Consider the following 15,821-nt stretch of genomic DNA (forward strand, 5'->3'; position numbering starts at 1 on the left):
GCCCGTCAATGGCAGCGCAGGGGGAGGGCCTCACGCATGCGCTCCTCTCAACAGCCAAAAGCACCTCTTTTTCGGGGGGAATATCGCGCATGCGCTACTTTTCCAAGTAATTCCCAGAAACAGTGATCAATTGATCATTTCCCCAATTCACTTTACACCCAGTTTCAGCAAAGCAACTGGGGGCTGTGGGGGAAAGAGCAGAGACCGTTTGTATATAATGACTTTTCTTTCCCACGATTCAATACCAATTCGCAAAAAAAAGAGCGTGAAACAGAAGCTGAACGATGAGTTTCGATCGTTTCCCGGACCATGTTAATAACTCCCTCCCTCCGGCTCTCACAATCTGGTGGGCAAGTGGAGTAGCTAACGGCCATTCGGCCCGTTAGATGTGCTCCCTAATTCAAAACATCACGCCTAATCTTATGATAACAAAGTGTGGGGCTGAATGGGCACAGCTGACAAGCAGCATCTTAGGAACACAAAAAGCTGGCGTTTCGGGCCGAGGCGCTTCAACAGAAAAGCGGAGGGGGAGAGGATTTTGAAATAAATACGGAGAGAGGGGGAGGCGGACCGAAGGTGGACAGAGGAGAAGATAGGTGCAGAGGAGAGTATGGGTTGGGAGGTAGGGAAGGGATAGGTCAGTCCGGGGAGGACGGACAGGTCAAGTGGGCGGGGCGAGGTTAGCAGGTCCGAAACGGAGGTGCAGCTTGAGGTGGGAGGAGGGGATAGGTGAGAGGAAGAACAGGTTAGGCAGGCTGGTACGAGCTGGGCTTGTTTTTAGATGCAGTGGGGCGAGCGGAGATTTTGAAGCTGGTAAAATCCACATTGATGCTATTGGGCTGCAGGGTTCCGCAGCGGAATATGAATTGATGTTCATGCAACCTACCGGTGGCTTCATTATGGCACTGCAAGATGCCCAGGATGGTCATGTCGTCTGAGGAATGGGCCCAAGCTATGCCTGCCTCTTTGTGGCTTATGTGGAACAGTCCCTCTTCCGCACCGACACTGGCCCCAAACCCCACCTCTTCTTCCGTCACATTGATGAATGTATCGGCGCTGCCTCATGCTCCCAAGAGGAGCTCAAACAGTCCATCCATTTCACCAACATCTTCCATCCCAACCTCAAGTTCACCTGGACCATCTCCAACACATCCCTTACCTTCCTGGACCTTTCTGTCTCCATCTCAGGCGACCACCTATAACCGATGTCCATTTCAAGCCCACCGACTCACACAGCTACCAGGTATACACCTCCTTCCACCCACCTTCCTGCAAAAATTCCATCCCCTATTCCCAATTCCTTTGCCTCTGCCGCATCTGTTCCCAGGATGAGGCAATCCACTCCTGCACATCCCAGATGTCCTCGTTCTTCAAGGGCCGCAACATCACCCCCGCAGCGATCGAGAACACCGTCGACCGTGTCTCCCTCATTTTCCGTACCTCATCCCTCACACCACGCCGTCGCAATAATTGCCCCAAGCGAATCCCAAAGTCCTCTGGCTTTCTGTAAGAAGGCAACAAGTTGTGGTTGATGGAAAACATTCAGCCTGGAATCCGGTCACTAGTGTTGCGCCTCAAGGATCTGTTTTGGGACCACTGCTGTTTGTCATTTTTATTAATGACTTGGATGCAGTCATTGGTGGATGGGTAGTAAGTTTGCAGATGACTCTGAAGTCGGTGGAGTGGTGGAGAGTGTGGAAGAATGTTGCAGGTTGCAGGGAGACTTGGATGAACTGCAGAATTGGGCCAAAAGTTGGCAAATGGAGTTTAATATGGATAAATGTGAGGTGATTCACTTTGGGAGGAATAATAGGAAGGTAGAATACTGGATCAATGGAAAGATTCTTGGTAGTGCGAATGTGCTTTGGATCATGTTGTCCATGTACAGAGATCGATGCAAGTTGCTACCCAGGTTGATAGTGCGGTTAAGAAAGCTTATGGTCTGATAGGTTTTATTGGTAGAGGGATTGCGTTCCGGAGCTGTGATGACATGATGCAATTTTACAAAACGCTCGTGCGGCCTCATTTGGAATATTGCATGCAGTTCTGGTCCCCCCGATTACAGGAAGGATGTGGAAGCATTGGAAAAGGTGAAAAGGAGATTTACCAGGATGATGCCTGGTCTGGAGCGCAGGCCCTATGAAGAAAGGCTGAGGGACTTGGCTCAGTTCTCATTGGAGAGAAGGAGGCTAAGAGGTGATTTAATAGAGACATACAAGATGATCAGTGGATTAGATAGTGAGAGTCTTTTTCCGAGGATGATGACTTCAGTTTGTACAAGGGGGCATAGCTACAAATTGAAGAGTGATAGATTGAAGACAGATGCCAGAGGTAGTCTCTTTACTCAGAGTGGTAAGGGCGTGGAACACCCTGCCTGCCAATGTAGTTAACTCAGCCACATTAGGGGCATTTAAACAGTCCTTGGATAAGCATATGAATAATGATGGGATAGTGTAGGGGGAGGGGTTTAGATTAGTTTGCAGTTCGGAGCAATATTGAGGGCCGAAGGGCCTGTTCTACGCTGTATTGTTCTATGTTCATTACCACCCCACCAACCTCCAATACAATGCGACACTTCTGCCATCTACAATCCGACTCAGCCACCAAAGACATTTTTCCCACCCTACCCTTGCATGCCTTCTGGAGAGACCACTCTCTCCATGACTTGCTTGTCAAATCCCACCACGCCCTGCAACCACAGGAAGTGGTTGCACTTGCTACACTTGCTACACAAGCTACACTTGCCCCCACACCTCCTCCTTCACTCCCATCCCAGGCCCCAAGTTGACTTTCCACATCAAGCAGATGTTCACCTGCATGTCCGCCAATGTGGTGTACTGCATCCGCTGTACACGGTGTGGCTTTCTGTACATTGGGGAAACCAAGCGAAGGCTTGGGAACTGCTTTGCAGAACATCTACGCTCGCAGTAAACAACTGCACCTCCCAGTCGCGACCAGTTCAACTCCCCTTCTCATTACTGTGTCCTCAATTTCACCCAGGAAGGCACTGTGTAATGTGCATAAATGTTAGGTTATACACATTGGTTGCAAAATAAAAGGAAGGCACTTTATTTTCTGGACGTCGATAAATGAACACAGTGGAATTTGCAATGAGACCAGGGTGCCCTCACAAATCACTGAAATTAAGCATGTCGGTGTAGAAGGCAGTGAGAAAGGCAACAGGTATTGTTTTCCTTCATGGAGAGAGAATTAGAGTACAGGAGAAAAGTAGAAATTGTAACAATTTAACAGAGCATCTGTGAGACAACATCGAGAATACTGACAGCAGGTGTGGCCTCCTTACCTGTGGAAGGATGGTGTTACTATAAAGGTAGCATTAGTGGGCAGATTGCTGGGATGGAAGGAGAGATTGAATTGTTTGTGAACTTACGTACTTAGATTCTGAATAATGAGGGATTTTCTTAGAAATCTGTAAGAAACTGGCAGACATAAACAATGTAAATGCTGGAAAAATATTCCTGAAGGTGTGAATGACATTTTTCAGAGATGGAATAGGGCATTTAGGGCTGAGAAAGTGAGAGATTTCTTCATACAGAGAACGGTATGCCTCTGGAATTCTCTACTGCAGAAATCAGCTACATCCAACACACTATATATGATTTCAAAATGTTATAGGGTGTAGCAATTGTGAATAAAGGGAATCTAGGTATAATTGGCTTAATGGCAATAGAGAGAGAGTGAGGTGGAGGTCTGTTTGTTTTTAACCCTGGGGGCCTGTCACCAGTGGTTTCCACAGGAATTGGTACTGGCTCTGTTTTTGTTTGCCATTTATAAAAATGATTGGAATCAGAATATAGAAGGCATGGTAAGCACGTTTGTGAATGCTGGCAAAGTTAGTAGCACAGTGAGTGGAGAAGGTTTTCTGAGATTGCAAAGGGATCCTGATCCAATCGGTTGGGCTGCAAAATGGCGCTCAACTGGATAACTGTGAGGTTTTGCATTTTGGTGCAACATAAAAGTGTAGGCCTTGTACAATTAATGGGTAGTGTTGCAGAACAGAAGGGCCGAGAATTCTTTTCAGTCTGCATCACACCTCAACAGGAAGGCGAAGAAGGTGTTTGGCACGCTTTACTTCACTGCTGAGTCCTTTGAGTATAGGAGGTGACAATCACATTGACGTTACACAGGGCATTGGGTGAGGCCATTTGGCCAGTTCGAGGAAGGACAGTGTTAAGGTGGAGACGGTTCAAAAGAGGCTCACCAGTAATTGCCGAGTATGTAGTTTTCGAGTTATAAAGGGAGGATGGAAAGGCTGGGAGTTTATTTTTCACTCGAGTGTAGCATGTTGAAAGTCAGCTTACAGAAGTTCATAAAATAATGAGGGGGTGAGACAGAGTTAATGGCAGTTGTCTTTTGCCTGGGATGGGGGTAATTGAGGAGCGGCGTGAACATTTTTACAGTGACAGGAGAGATATTAAAACAAAAGACACGAGGGTTTTATTGTCACAGAGCCGGCTGCGAGTGGAGTGAACTTCCTGAGGAAACGGCCCATGTGTCTACAAATACAGCCTTGAAACGGCGTTTGGATAAGTAGGTAAATATGACAGGTTTGAAAGGAAACAGGTAAGGGACAGGCAGGTGGAACTAGTTCAGTTTGGCATTATATTCGGCATGTTATGGTTGGACTGAAGGTTATGCATCCTTGCTGAACGACTCCATATGAGAGAAGAACGGACACAGGCTATTGAGTTAGATGACCTGCCATTTTCATGAGTTGGAGGAGTGGTTTGAAGGGCCGATTGGTCAGGCCAAGTTGCCATTATATGTGTTTCTATGTCTGATTACTCCCAGAACCGATGTTGAGTATTGTCACCGGAACGAAAATTAAATAAAAACTGATCTGGGTGATCAATATAACTTCAAACCAGATGATTGGCTTTTGCAGCTGAATGTGGAGAAGAGCGAATCTCCGGCAAACCGGCCTCAGAGAGTTTAAGAGTTACTGAGGAGAAAATCTCCAACAACTCCCTGATATCCGAGCAAAAGCTGAAAGGAAAACAAATTATATCCTTCCACATTTACATCTGGCCATATTTCTGGCCTGTGACTGTGTGAATGTGAATATTGAATCAGAGAGACTGTGGGAGACGGGCGGGCGGGTTAGTCTAACGTCACTGTGTTTGTCTGTCCGCTCATATCGTGATATTTCCGAATCTCTCTTGTGCAGATCGAAAATATTTTCAATTCCACTTGTCCACCTGCTCCCCCACTAAACCCGAAAGCTAGAATTCAAAGCTGTGTATTTGTTGATTTCAAGATTTCAGTCCAAAAGTGAGGATAATGCCAGCGCTCAGCTCAGAGAGGGCGATCAGTGCAACAGCAAAATGCGTGTAACTCGACAACGGAGCCGTCAATTCGAGTGAAAACTTTTTGGCCGCAAACCTTCCCGTGTCATGGTCAGGAACGATCGAACCTGGCTCTCTGGAGATGCGGAATTGCAGAGGAATTGGAGAGTTTCTGCCGAGAGAGAAACACAGAGAGGCAGCAGGAGCAGGGAGCTGAGGGCAGGTTGTCTCCGCGCCGTCCGCTCGCTGCCTTGAAGTTGCTCAGTGCCGCCACCAGCAGCTTCATTGCTGACCCAGTTCAGTCTGACAGAGAGAGATTCAGCGCAGAGTTCCCGACATGAGCGAGAGTGCAGCCGCCGAAACGGCTCCTACAGCCTCCGCCAGCACCAAACCCAAGGCTCCCAAGAAGAAGAAGGCGGCGGCCCCCAGGAAAAAACCAGCCGGTCCCGGGTTGGGCGAGCGGATTGTGAAGATTGTCGGGGAGAACAGCGATCGGAAGGGGACGTCTCTGGCCGCTATAAAGAAGGCGCTGCAGAGAAGCGGGGTCAATGTGGAGAAGCAGAATGCACAGATCAGGATGGCTACCAAGAGGTGCCTGGCGAAAGGCTCCCTGGTTCTGGTGAAGGGCCAGGGCGTCTCCGGCTCCTTCAAACTCCCAAAGAATCAGGTCAAGGCAAAAGTGGGAAAGAAGGCGAGACCCGCAGCAGCCGCCAAGAAAGCAGCCGTGAAGAAAACAACGGCCAAGAAGGTGGCAGCGAAGAAATCCCCAGCCAAGAAAGCAACAGGAAAGAAAGCGGCCGGCAAGAAGGCAGCAACGCCAAAGAAAGCGGCGAAGAAAGCAGCGCCTCAGAAAAAGACTCCCGTGAAGAAGGTGAAAAAGACCAAGAGCCCCAAGGCCGCAAAACCGGCCCCGAAATCGGTGAGAACGAAGGCGAAGGCCAAAGCGAAAGTGACCAAGAAAGCAGCAAAGAAATGAAGCAGTCGGTGTAACGTGTCACCACCTGAACCCAAAGGCTCTTCTCAGAGCCACCCACATCTCTCCAGGAAAGAGCTGAGCCCGGATCAAATGATCCCTGAGAGAACAAGGTGGAGAGCTGGCTGGACATAACAGGTCAAGCAGCATCAGAGGAGCAGGAAAGCTGACGTTTCGGACCTAGATCCTTCTTCCTGCTCCTCTGATGCTGCTCGGCTCGCTCTGTCCATCCAACTCTACACCTTATGAAACATTGTCCAGCATCTGCAGCTCCGTCTATAAGTCAAATTATCCCTGTCCCGGTTCCGAGTGCAGACAGAGCATAAACTTGAATTGATTCTATTAACTCAAATATCACATTTCCTAGAGCGGAGACTGAAAATGAGGATGGTATCAGGTCGGGAGGGTCACTGGAACTGCATCTGGTTATTTCCTCCCACGGATTGTAATTCTGCCCAGGCACTAATGTCGCATATTGCAGTATAACCCTTCCAGGAATGATATTTTATCTAACTTTGATGCTACGATCTCTGGCGATGTTTTAACGGTTATTCCTTCCATTTGCCTGCGAAATGCATTTCAGGCAGCAACTGCAATTACAAATTAAACATGCCCCGAAAAAAAAAAGGGATTCTGTAATTAATCGCTTTGAAGTTGTTTCAATTGGCGGGTTTGATAAGAGTGATTAACCACGGTTACCCAGCCGGTTGATCAGTTTGCCTGGGCTGTATTAAACCCCGCGCTTCCCTCCTGAATGGTACATACAGATCAGGCAATGATCCCTTGTCCGGTCCGCGCTGCCTGCAAACTCGGTTTTAAAAAAATGGGGTTAACAGCGCATGCGTGAGGCTGGCCCGGCCCCCAATGTTGCTTTTTGATGACCAGGGGAGCGCATGCGTGAGGCCCTCCCCCTGCGCTGTCATTGAGGGGCATTTACTCAGTGAGTGGAAGAGGTTTGTTTGAAACAGACCGCAATGGAGAGACCAGTGCCCAGGGAAGCGAGGTAGCAGTAGGCTCCTTCCGGCAGCGCATCGAGATGTGAGTCCGGGACACAGAGGGGGGCTCCGAGACCGGCATTGATTCGCGCTCAGTTCAGGGAGAACCGGGGTCTGTTGGTAAGAGGCCGAGCGGGGCAGGAACTGGTCCCGGAACTTGGAGAGAGAGCGGCCTCGGGGCGGGGAGAGAGAGGCCTTTCTCGGGCTGTGTGTGGGCCTGCTGAGGGAGACACAGCGGCAAGAAGCTGCTGGGGGTCAGTCTTGTAGCTTTTAGACTTCTCAACACTGACAATTCACTGTTTGGCTGCTGTTTCACGCTGTTAGTTGCGAGTTGCCGGGAGCGGGGTTTGGGCGGTGGGACGTGGAGTGGAAGACCTGTAAAGGACGCAGATTGGAGTTAACAGCTCATACGTCTCGGGAAAAATATTTGGAATAGCGGCTGTTGTTCTTTCAACAGTCAGTGTGTTGGGATCTGGTAACATGAGCTGTGTCAACGGTGCAGGATCTTCAGGTAGCACCGTAGATGGAGCTGTGCAATTATTGCTCAGTTTCTGAATCTCACTCACTTGGTATCGAATTACATATTTAAAAACACAATCCTCAGCCAAGGAGCAGCTCGATGTAAGAATTGAATCAGACTTGTGTTTAAATTGATGCCTTTTAAAGAACAGACACAACTCTCATGACACAATGTTGTGGTCCAACAGGCTTATTTAAAAATCATAAGCTTTTGGAGTTCTGCTGCTTTGAGAGGTGAAGTTCAAGAAAAGAAACATCCTAATAACTGTTATCTGAATATGTTAATCTGTTTGATATTGTCAAATTTGACTGATGTTGATTTACGAGAGACATCTCTTCTGTCTTCCTCCAGGCAAAATACTTGAAACCAGTTGATGCAATATTTCCTCAGTACAAAGCCGAGTGTGCGCAGTTGCTTCCAACTAACAGCAGGCACGTTCCTGTGATCAGAATGGAGAATATCTTTCCCGTAGTCAGAGCGGATTGAATCAGACTTACATTGAGCTCAATTTCCAGAGACTTGACCGAGGAAACAACCACCCAATCCCAACTGAGAAAAGGCAAGTTTCTCTTTGTAATGTTTCCATTGCCAATTGACATCCCGCTAGTTCCAATTAACATCATTCATAGTCCATCAACATTCACATCTTTGAAATGTTAACGGGTGACTCTTTGTTGAAAGTACTCAAACAAGAACTGAATCCAGTTTACATTTAGGAAATGTACTTTGCCTCAAACTGGACAGAGAGAGACTCCTCCTACCACCCCCTTGATCATGACCCTGCCCTGATCACCAAAACATCATCTCCCAGACCATCCACAACCTCAACCCCTCAGGTAACCTCCTGCCAACAGCCTCCAACCTCATCTTTCCCCAACGCCATGTTAACTGTTTCTGCCTCATTCCCAAAATCCACAAACCCGACTGCCCCTGTTGACCCATTGCCTCTGCATGACCCCGCCTCACCAAACTTTTATCTCCAATTATCTCAACTCCCTTTTCTACACCCACCCACCCCACTCCCCAAGGCCAGGAACTCCCACCTATGTCTGTGACACCACCCACATCTTCTCCTTCAACCCCCCCCCACTCCCTACAGTCAAAGTGGGTGACCATGGGTACCCGCATGGACCCAAGCTATTCTTGTCTCTTTGTAGGATACATGGACCAGCCCATCTTTTACAGCTACACTGGCCCCACCCCACTTCCACCATTATATCGATGACTGACTGCATCGATGCTGCCTTGTGCTCCCACACGGAGATCAAACAGCTCATCCACTCGACTAACACCTTCCACCCCAAACCTCAAGTTCATTTGGGCCATCTCCAACACATCCCTCACCTTCCTGGACCCCTCAGGTAACCAGCGAGAAACTGATGTTCATTTCAAGCCCACCAACTCCTACAGCTACCTAGAATACACCTCCTCCCACCCACCCTCCTGCAAAAATTTCATCCCCCTACTCCCATTTCCTCTGCCTCTGCCGCATCTGCTCCCAGGATAAGGCATTCCACTCCCGCACGTCCCAGATGTCCAAGTTCTTCAAGGACCGAAACTTCCCCCACAGTGGTTGAGAATGCCCTTGACCGCGTCTCCTACATTTCCTGCAACACATCCCTCACACCCTGCCCCCACCACAACTGCCTCAAGAGGATCCCCCTCGTTGTCTCACACCACCCTCCTAGCTCCGGACACAACGTATCATCCTCCAACACTTCCACCATCTACAATCCGACCCCACCACCCAAGACCTTTTTCCATCCCCACCCTTCTCTGCCTTCCGGAGAGACCATTGTCTCCATGACTCCCTTGTTCGCTCCACACTCCCCTCAACCCCACCACACCTGGCACCTTGCCCTGCAACCGCTGGAAGTGCCACACTTGCCCACACACCTCCCTCACCCCGATCCCAGGCCCCAAGATGACCTTCCATATTAAGCAGATGTTCACCTGCACATCTGCCAATGTGGTATACTGTATGCATTGTACCCAGTGTAGCTTCCGGTACATTGGGGAAACCAAGCGGAGGCTTGGGGACTGCTTTGCAGAACACCTCTGCTCAGTTCGCAACAAACAACTGCACCTCCCAGCCATGAACCATTTTAACTCCCCCTCCCATTCTTTAGATGACATGTCCATCATGGGCCTCATGCAGTGCCAGAATGATGCCACCTGAGGGTTGCAGGAACAGCAACTCCTATTCCTCTTGACACCATTGGGATGCAGGGTTCCCAATGTGGACTTCACCAGCTTAAAAATCTCCCCTTCTCCCACCGCATCCATAAAGCAGCCCAGGTCTTCCCCTTCGCCCACTGCCTCCCCAAACCAGCCCAACCTATCTCTGCCTCCCTAACCTGTTCTTCCTCTCACCCATCCCTTACCCCCTCCTCAAGCCGCACCTCCATTTCCTGTCTACTAACCTCATCCCATCTCCTTGACCTGTCCGTCTTCCCTGGACTGACCTATCCCCTCCCTACCTCCCCACCTATACTCTCCTCTCCACCTATCATCTTTTCTCTCCATCTTTGGTCCGCCTCCCCCTTGCTCCCTATTTATTCCACATTCCTGTCTGAAGGGTCTAGGCCCGAAACGTCAGCTTTTGTGCTCCTGAGATGCTGCTTGGCCTGCTGTGTTCATCCAGCTTCACACTTTTATCTTGGATTCTCCAGCATCTGCAGTTCCCATTATCTCTCAAAGACAAAGACAATATCCTCTTATCATCAAGTGTCACTTCATCAAACTCTGCACTCAAGGCATGAACCTCCACCACTTCTGCCACCTTCCATCTCACTCCACTCCCACGGACACTTTTTTCCCCTCCCGACCCTTATCTGCCTCCCAGAGGTACTGCTCTCTCTGACTCCCTTGTCCACTCCACACTCCCACTAGCCCCACCATCCTGGCACTTTTCACTGCATCAGCAGGAAGTGCAACACTTGCCCCAACATCTCTCCCCTTATCCCCATCCCAAGCCCCAAGAAAACCTTCCACATTAAACAGATGTTCATCTACATGTCCTGTAATGGGGTGCATTGTATCCGCTGTTCCCGATGTGCCCCCCTCGACATCGGGCAAACCAAGCGGAGGCTTGGAGACTGCTTTGTTGAACACCTACGCTCTGATCTTGACAAATGAATGCAACTCCCAGTTGCGAACCACTTCAGTACCCCCTTCCACTCCTTGGACAACATATCCATCCCACGCTACCTCTAGTGCCACAATGTTGCACCAGAAGGCTGCACAAACAGCACCTCATATTGCGCTTGAGAGCCCTGCAACCCAATGTTCTCAATGTGAGCTTCAAAATCTCTCCACCCCAAACCCGTCCAGTAGGTCCCTGCCTCCATGACCTGTACATCTTTTCTCTGACCAATCTGCTCCTTCCACTTCACTGACCAACCCAAACCTGCACTTCTGGCCTAGTCGTGTTATCCCTACCTCCCTGACCACTCCATCTTCCCTCAACTGACCAATCCACATCCAAACTCCCTCCCTACACTTACCTTTACTGGCTCCAGCCCTGCCTCCTTGACCTGTCCATCTTCTCTCCACCTATCTGGTACTTATCCACCTTTCATTATCATCTCCTCACTTCTCTCTATTTATTGCAGAGTCCCTTTCTCTTCACCCATTTCTAACAGTCCCAAAATGTCAGCTTTCCTGTTCCTCTGCTGCCTGACCTGCTTTGTTCATCGAGCTCTACACCTTGTTACCCCCTCAATGAAAGACATCATGTTACATAGTTTCAACAACCACATGTGACAAGTAGTGTTACTGGCAAGTAGCAAATCACTACTGAGCACATGCAGACACACACACAAAGCTGCTGACTGATTCACATTGAGTCCCAAATATGCTGTCTGTATGAACACATAACATACAAAGACTAACAACAATATATACCCATACACACTACAGGTAACAAGTGGATACATACAAAATGTTTACGGCTTTTTTATATAAGCGGAGGAGGAGTCTACAGGACAGAAAAAAGACCTTTCAGCCCATCAGGTTGATTGCAGACAAAAACAAGCACCTGACAATTCTGATCCCATTCAGCCAGCATTCCATTTCAATAAGTGTGCCATGGCAGTATACGATTTGCCAACCCCAACTTCATTACAACGTGATCCTCAACATGTTCACCTTCAGGAACAGAAACCATATTTTCCATCTGGCTTGCAAAACTTCTTTTTGGATCGGGGGCAGGGTGGCGTCGGTGGGGAAGCATGGAAGTGAATTTGGCAACTAGGTTAAACAGTTTTCTATGTGTCACTTGCCCCTCCAAATGAAATTACAAAAAAAAAGCCAGAAAACAGAATGCTGTTTCTTCACATTAATGATGGAATCACCATTTAAAGCCACAAAGAATGATCCACTGAACTAAATCTTGTATTTGTCAATTATTTTTGGCAAAGAGTTTGACCATGTTCAATAAGTTTAAATCTTCTCCACTGTAAGACAGAAAATACAAGTCCTTTTGCTTTCTTCATCCCCACAACAGCACATCATAAGAGTATTGCTGCTGCCATGCACCGTCACGCCACAGAGCAGGGTTATGTAATATTCATGAGAATAATGAAGTGAATTAGCCAATACCCTTCCCTGTAGAAGGAACATTGTGGTCATTCAGCTGAATACAGTTGATTTGTTCGTTGCCCTTTTCCTTTAGACTCGAAGGAAGGAATGCCACATCTGTCTATTCCACAGCATTACTCACAGAATTATGTTACTATGCAGTCAGAAAAGCTGATGTTATCAACAGCCCTTGATAACTTCTCCCAGTTAGCCTGTGCACTGTTGGAGTTACAAAACCTTTTGCTTCTACACAATCCATTGCACAAAACAAATAGATGGAGCAATAACTGACAGGTACATGTTGATAACTGCACTCATACATTCTTAAAGCAGAAACTGACAGGCATGGACTGACAACTAAATTCACAGATTCACAAAGCAGCAGCTGGCATGTACCAATTGGTAACCATGCTTAGATATTCACGTAGCAGAAACATACAGAGAAAGAGTAACATCTGTACCTGTATTTGTGTGGTAGAAACATGTGTACAGATTTCTAACTCCACTCATTAACACATACAGCAGAAACTGACAAGGAGAAATTGTTATTTACATTTCTATACCGTAACTGGCAAGTCCAAATTGCTAAGCACATTCACAGCACACTCACTCCCTGATAGGGAAAGTTTGATGAATGCCCTGAAATAGTCATGTAGCAGAGACTACCAGTTGCAGACTAATAACTGCACACTCGGATACAGAGCTGAAACGGACAGGGACTGACCGGTAAATAGACTCCGATGCTCACATGGTAGTTACAGACAGAACTTTTGATAACACATCTATCCTAGCCACACAGCAAAAACTGACAGGAACAGATTAATAATAAAACTCCCGATTTCACATTGTTTACACTGACAGGTACAGTTTGATAACTAATCATACACTTTCTCAGCAGAATCTGACAAGTACAGATCGATAACTAAACTCAGATTGACAAGCAAATCCAAACAGGTATATAAATGACAACGACACTCACACATTGATCATTAGAAAGCCAAGGTGTAGGTGCACAACTACCCTCATTCACATGGCAGTAATGGAGAGCTACAGCTTGGTAACTACAGTCACGCACCTTCAGTACAGTAACTGTCAGGGGCAGGCTGGTGACACTCTCACATTTATATGACAGAAACTAACATGTACTGATAATAACTAAACCCATATGGATATAGCAGAAACTGACAGACTGATAATTACACTCTCATTATCACTGCAGAAACTGAGATTTATAACTGCACTGTCACATTCACATAACAGAAACTGAGTGTACACATTTGATGACCATAGTCACACTTCGTATTGCAATATGTGACAGGGATGGGATGATCCTTCCCTCGAAATATTACAAGAAAGCAAGAAAACAATGTCATTTGTTCAAATTATCAACACAGCTTCCCACAAAATCCTGATATCCTGAAAATCTACAAAAACTTGTTTGGGTCCTGTCGATTTAGCCACTTTGTATTTTTACTCTTGCTGCCTCTAACAACTCCTGTTAATGTCATGCAGACTATTTTCAAGACATCCATATTTATTTCCCCAAGTTCCCTGGCCTCCACAAGGACAGGATGATAACTAAACTGATATTCAAGAAAAAGAAACAGTTGGGGAGAGAATGCTACTTACTCACATTCACAACCATGAAACTGACAAGTGCAGATGAATAACTGCACTCAGATTTACAGAGCAAAGTTGATGGTGGCAGCATAACTGCTCTCACTTCTCTGAGCAGAATCTGATGGTGTATGTTCATAACAGAACTCCCTCATTCACCTTGCAGAAACTGACAGGTATAGATTAATAACTGCACTCTCAGATTGACAGAGCAGAAACTGACAGGAACAATTTGATAAATAAACTCTCAGCAGAAACTGACAGGTACAGATCAGCTCTCTAGTGACATTGTAAACCAAGAAAAATTGGTACAAATTAGTAACTGCATAGTAATAATAATTATATTATTAATAATATAATTAATAAATAAATTAACCATTTAAATTAATAATACAAATTAATAACTAATTAAACACTGAAAAGCACACTCAATTACAGAACAGAAACTGACAATGTAGATATCAGTCTGATATTCATATTCACTTGTTTGAAAATGACAATTACGATTGGATGAATATGGTTGCATTTTTACAAGCAGAAACATTCAGAATTATGTTAACAATTGTACCCACACGTTCAAAGCTCGGAACTTGCAGGTAAAGATGAAAAACCAAGCTCACCTGTTGACATAGCAGAAACTGAGAAGCAAAGATTGAAGCCTACTCTCCTACATTCAGATAGCAGAAAACAACTGATACAGATGGATAAGTATACTCACCTTGCAGAAACTGACACAAACATTCCCACATCACACACAATCAGGTAAGAACTGACAACAACATTCTCATCTTCACAAAGGGGAAAGAAAACCACGGTCAAGTACAGTTTGACTTCTCAAATAAACACAGGGCAGAATCTCATCGGTCCCTGCCAGTCTCTGCTGTGTGAATACATAAGTAATTTAACAAAGGCTCAGATTGTGTGAGACATGAATAGATAAACAAAAACTCATATCCACAGACACACTCGCATTGTGTAATCCCATTCGTGGATCTGGACACTTAGTGTCTGCACTTCACTCAATTGGTATGGAATTAACAAAAAGAAAAATCACAAGACAAAGAAGCAGCTCAGAGCAAGAGTATCATCAAACACCTAATTCTGTTCAGATTCCTGACTTGAAATGAAATATTGTCATGATTATTAACTGAACATTGCATTGATCAATGAAATATTATCAAAGTTGGCTGATGGTGATTTACAGGAGGGCTCTCTTCTGTCTCCCTCCAGCCAAATACTTGAGTGACTAAGAGAAAGTAATATTCCCTTGGCACAAAGCCAAGTGTGACTAGCTGCATCTAACAAACAGAAGGTATGTTACAGCTGTCAGAGCAGAGAACATCCTTTCCGCAGTCACAAAGCAGATTGAGTCAGACACACGTTGAGGTCAATTTCCAGTGAGATTTGTTCAAACAACACTGAGGAAATACAAGTTTTGTTTGTTTTTTTCAGCATTCACAATGCACACCTGCCCAGTTTGAACAGATTTCAGCATTTAAAGTTTTTGGCAAAGATCTGCAGCTCGGGTAGTGGATAATGTTGACTTGCTTGTTGAACTGGCTTGCTTTTTCTTTTCCATACAGTACAACACCGTGCTCAGTGGCATCATCAGTGGAGCCTCCAATGAGTCAATGTCATTCCACTCTTGAGTTGAATTTATACTGTTATGGTCCATTATGGTGAGTACTGTCATTTCTGGTTTTGATCTGAGTTTTCGTATATGGGGACCGATTCTATGTGCTTGTTGATTGAAGACTGGTTGGAAAACCATGCCTCTAGGAATTCCTGTGTGTGTCTGTGTTTGGCTTGGGCTACCATGGTTACTTTGT

General features: G+C 46.4%; 1 protein-coding gene across 3 annotated transcripts in view; it reads left to right on the top strand.

The window, feature by feature from the left end:
- Positions 1-5,643: 5,643 nt before the first annotated feature.
- The window catches only part of LOC132206940 (histone H1-like), a 36,792-nt gene continuing 26,614 nt past the window's right edge, over positions 5,644-15,821 (top strand). For 2 of the 3 annotated variants that reach the window (XM_059642049.1, XM_059642050.1), the window contains exons 1-3: positions 5,644-6,225; positions 8,146-8,353; positions 15,576-15,671. In XM_059642049.1, coding sequence (XP_059498032.1) covers positions 5,644-6,225; positions 8,146-8,280 — 717 coding nt within the window. In that variant the 3' untranslated portion in view covers positions 8,281-8,353; positions 15,576-15,671. The remainder of the gene's footprint in view (positions 6,226-8,145; positions 8,354-15,575; positions 15,672-15,821) is intronic. The other variant, XM_059642051.1, reaches the window with a different exon arrangement.

The sequence above is a fragment of the Stegostoma tigrinum genome, chromosome 44, assembly GCF_030684315.1.
Source record: "Stegostoma tigrinum isolate sSteTig4 chromosome 44, sSteTig4.hap1, whole genome shotgun sequence".
NCBI lineage: Eukaryota > Metazoa > Chordata > Chondrichthyes > Orectolobiformes > Stegostomatidae > Stegostoma > Stegostoma tigrinum.